The sequence below is a fragment of the Manihot esculenta genome, chromosome 2 (genome assembly GCF_001659605.2).
Source record: "Manihot esculenta cultivar AM560-2 chromosome 2, M.esculenta_v8, whole genome shotgun sequence".
NCBI lineage: Eukaryota > Viridiplantae > Streptophyta > Magnoliopsida > Malpighiales > Euphorbiaceae > Manihot > Manihot esculenta.
This window is the reverse complement of record NC_035162.2, coordinates 9,988,852-9,992,988: the sequence shown is the minus strand read 5'-3', so window position 1 is coordinate 9,992,988 and position 4,137 is coordinate 9,988,852. Positions and strand designations below refer to the sequence as shown.

Below are 4,137 nucleotides of genomic sequence, written 5' to 3'. Positions count from 1 at the left end.
TCTTTTTCTACGATTATAAATAGACTTTGTTTGTACAATTCAGAGATCTCTGCTCTCCTATTCTACCTTTCTGTACTGAATTATATTAAATAACTTATTGTTCTGATCTCAAAAGATTCTGTTTAATCCTAGAGAGTTATTAGATAATCCTTAAAAACAGTGCAAAGCACAATTCAGACTATGTTTTCCTTTCTAATGGGAGTTACCCAATTTGAAATGCAGAAAGCAATTTATTAAGAAAAAAAAATAGTAATTTTCATAAAATTGATTCATTACTCGGCGGCTAAAGATGCAGAATGAATCATATACAGCAATTTTTTTAAACAATACGATTCAACCAACACTCTATTCTCTCTTGTCAATATGTGCACATCAACTACAAAGCTGAGAGCATAGCTGCTGAACCTGGGAAGAGGTATCATCTGACAGTGGATAGATGCGGCTTTTCCCATTGCTCAAGCATGTCAAGTTGAACTGATTCCCAAACTCACTCGACTGGAGAAACAAACAAATAGATAACAAGAAATGAGAAATAATTACAGATAATCTTCCATCAGAGGTTGAACTGACATAAAAAGAACAATTAGAACCCATTCACATTGGCGAATGCAGGTTGGCCACATATCACCTTCCGTATCTCAACAAATAATTTTCTTCTAGTTAAGAAAAACAACTTTAGAAGGTGGGATCATTTTAAACAATTCCTATATGAACTTTCAATAACAGCCTTTTCCTCCCTATAGCTGATTCTTTGGCCTTTGTCCGATGTGAAAAACACATATGAACCAATGATGAACATGTAAGTAAAGAGTGTAAAGATATCAGTTACCTCACAATAAACTTTATCTGACTTGCAGCTCCATAATGAGTTAGGAACACAGCTCAAATAATGACACCAAGAACATTGATTATTCAAATCTGTCCCTCGAAGGAGTGCAATCAACCCACCAGTAAATCTGGAAAAAGTTATAGAATGCCAGTTAAGATAACTTCTGAATATTATAACGAAGCTAGTCATAAAATTATTATGAATTTGTCGAGATAAATGCTCTCAATAATATGCGACAAACAACAACTAATCAAGCCATCTCTCAATCATTTCTTTTTGGCAACATAATTAATTGGAAAATCAGTCACAACCAATTATACAGTCTGCCCCAAGGTGACCAGGCATAGTAAAAAGATCCAAGCAATAATCATATGAAAATCTAATTAACCACACCGCTAATGTTTTCTTCCAATGTAAGAAGGAACTTCTTTATTCACAGAGATGAATCCATTGCAAATACTACCACAAATAATAAGGAAAAAAAGGGAATGCCAAACGAAACAATCAACTTACCCAACAATCAATAGTACCAGAGAGAAAACCCACAGTACATATTGATAAGTCTTGTGTTTAGATTTAACCGGGGGTGCAATGTACCCTGGAGGACAAGCCTTTTGGTTAATCCACCCAAACTGGGGCCGAATTAGCAACACAAATCCAAGCAAAAAACCAGAAAGAAATCCTCCAATATGGGCAAAGTTGTCTACGTGGGGAAGGATTCCAACAGCTAAATTTATTACGATGATTAAAACAAGGGTCGACAATGCCGCCAACTACACAAAAATTCAGCTTTTAGTTCAATAATAAATTTTGACTTCTTCATGGGGGCTGAAATATTTACAAGAAAATTGTGTTTTATTCAGATCAATTGAACTTACCTTATTTGCATATATTGTCCAGTTTGTAATCAGCTCTGAAAGCATACCCCCAAGTAGGCCAAAAAGTGCACCAGATGCACCAACAGAGATACCTGACTGAATAAAAAGAGCTGACAACAAACTCCCACCAAAACCAGATATGACATAGACCAACCCAATTCTGACTGTAAAAATGCAAATAAGAGAAAGAAATTATTTTTTGTGCAGAAGTGTAACTGATCTTCGCCCAAAGATTAAAGAAAAAAAGAAAAGATTCTATACATAGGTTCAAAGAATCCCTCTGCCATCCCAAACCCCCACCCCTTCTTTTTCAAATTATCATCCATAAAAACATCCATGAACTCAACTGCTGGTCTGCTGCACAGATTTCTTTATATGTGTGACTGCAGCCTTAAACAGCCAAGCCCTTTTAATATGTTCATTTCCTAAAGTTTCTGAGCAAGGTTCAAGTTTTAAATTTGCGAAGTATGATTGATTGGATATATATTTTTTATCAACAAAATTCTACAGATGCAAATCCAAAATTACCATCACAGGGTCAGACTGACAGGTGTTCACATGCCTGTAAATATCATATAATTTCTTCAAAACCTTCTGACTCAAAGTAAACAACAGGCAACAATAGGATATATTTTCAGCATTTCAATTCAGTGGAGTACACAATTAAGTTTATTTCATCTTGATCCATAAGCTCAATGAACCTAGTAAACTTTCCATTACTATTTTCAGTATTTCAAACAATTTTTTTTTTTTTTTTTCAAAGACCAAACAAGTTAACTACCATTAATTCTTGCATACATCAGCAAGAACAAATAAGTAGTATTTGTACGGTCATATTTGTTGCTGTACAACACTACACACACCTTTTTCTGAAGGTTGCAATTAATAGAAAAGTAATAGAAGCAGATTTCATATAAGAGACATGACAACATAAAAACAAAGGTGAAATTGAGAAACCAGGTGCATACTAAACCCAAATTCTTGCTCGAGGCGAATTCCAATAAATAGAAGACTTAACATGTTCGAGAGTATGTGAAACACCCCAGCGTGTAACCATATGCAAGAAACGAGACGCCAAGGCTCGTGCCCATGCACTACTTTATCCACATCTAGAGCTCCCATCTTCTCTAATCTGAAGAATTAATAAACAAACACCAGAACATATTAGACCCCCAAAGAAAAAAAAAATCTCTGCTTTACACAGACCCAAACCAAAAAACAGAAGAACGCGTCATCCTTAAGCAGCACAGTCGGCCAGAAAACATTATACGGCACAACTTTAAGTGCACACATACATAGGAAAATCAATAGGAAGCACATGTTAACTCAATAGAGAGGTTAATGCAACTAAATTTCATTGAAATTGGGATTTCTGTCCAACGAGGGAGAAAAGAAAAAAAAAACTCCAATATTCACCCACTACGAATTCGAAGAACAAGCAGTGTAGAATCAAATATTCAGATGCATGACATTTAATCAAATCCCACTATGCAACATCTTCAAAGTTTCAAAGCAACTTCCAAGGGAGACATCAAATATAGCAAGAAGGAATGCACTCACGTGGTAGAGGAAGGACCAAGAAGGGGATTTTCCTTGATGGGTTGAAACGAGAATCTCCCAAGGAACTTGCCAACACAAGATTCGGAGTTCTTCGGACAATTATTAACATACATGGCAATAAAGAATATAACGATATTGACTACGACAAACAGCGGCACCAACCATGATACCCACCGCCTGAAAAGGCTGAAATTGCCGGATGGCACCTGCTGACGAGAAGGCACAGCTGGCGACTGCCCTGATCTCTTGGGCAATAGCTTAGATGATGAACCGACCGGGTGCACGTCGTTGTCCCCCATCTGGGAATGCACCTTGATCTCCACAGCATTGTGTGCCAGCTCTTCCCCCACCATAATCAAGAATCAATTTCTTAGCTAACACTATGACATTAAAGGTGAGATCACAGAATGTGAAGAGAAACGGTCGACAGAGAGAGAGAGAGAGGGGGAGAGATGGGAGTTGGAGGAAGAGGGAAGGAGGACGGCGTTTAGCTCGGTAATCTAACATACAAAATCTGGAAAAAGGAAATGTAGTAATTGTAATAAGGAGTGAATTTAAGATTTGAGTTTTCTTTTGCTTATATTCTTATTTCTTACTTTTCGTAGGCATTAAACACTAACTTAGCCCTATTCAACGGTTAAAGTAAATAAACAAATAAAACACTATTATTTTACCTTTAGACTCGAATTCGGTTTCTTCTTTTCTAATAGCCCACCGCCTAATTTAATTACGGACAAATATTTATATCAAAATAAATGAATTAAATTCGTTTATTTTGTTTGAGAAAGTTATAATTTATAATATTTTAATATTGTTAAGTTTCTGATTTTGCAAGGATTCTATGTGTCCAAAACAAATAAGATCCCATTC

The 4,137-nt window shown here is 36.0% G+C and overlaps 1 protein-coding gene across 2 annotated transcripts; it reads right to left on the bottom strand.

The window, feature by feature from the left end:
- Window positions 1-210: 210 nt before the first annotated feature.
- Window positions 211-3,848, bottom strand: LOC110607022 (RHOMBOID-like protein 1). 2 transcript variants are annotated; one of them, XM_021746071.2, is made up of 6 exons: window positions 3,442-3,848; window positions 2,676-2,839; window positions 1,708-1,871; window positions 1,343-1,602; window positions 830-956; window positions 211-495 (listed from the first exon to the last, which is right to left on the bottom strand). In XM_021746071.2, exons 1-6 carry the CDS (start codon window positions 3,618-3,620, stop codon window positions 373-375), a joined length of 1,017 nt encoding a protein of 338 aa, XP_021601763.1. In that variant the 5' UTR covers window positions 3,621-3,848; the 3' UTR covers window positions 211-372. The 2 variants fall into 2 exon arrangements, with proteins under 2 accessions (XP_021601763.1, XP_021601757.1); XM_021746065.2 differs by having other exon boundaries at window positions 3,268-3,845.
- Between the last annotated feature and the right edge of the window lie 289 nt (window positions 3,849-4,137).

Coding starts and splice junctions, on each gene's coding strand:
- LOC110607022 (XM_021746065.2), bottom strand. CDS start 3,620: ATGGTGGGGGAAGAGCTGGCACACAATGCTGTGGAGATCAAGGTGCAT. Junction 2,840..3,267: donor CTTGGTCCTTCCTCTACCAC/GTGAGTGCATTC, acceptor TTAATTCTTCAG/ATTAGAGAAGATGGGAGCTC. Junction 957..1,342: donor CTGGTACTATTGATTGTTGG/GTAAGTTGATTG, acceptor AACTTTTTCCAG/ATTTACTGGTGGGTTGATTG.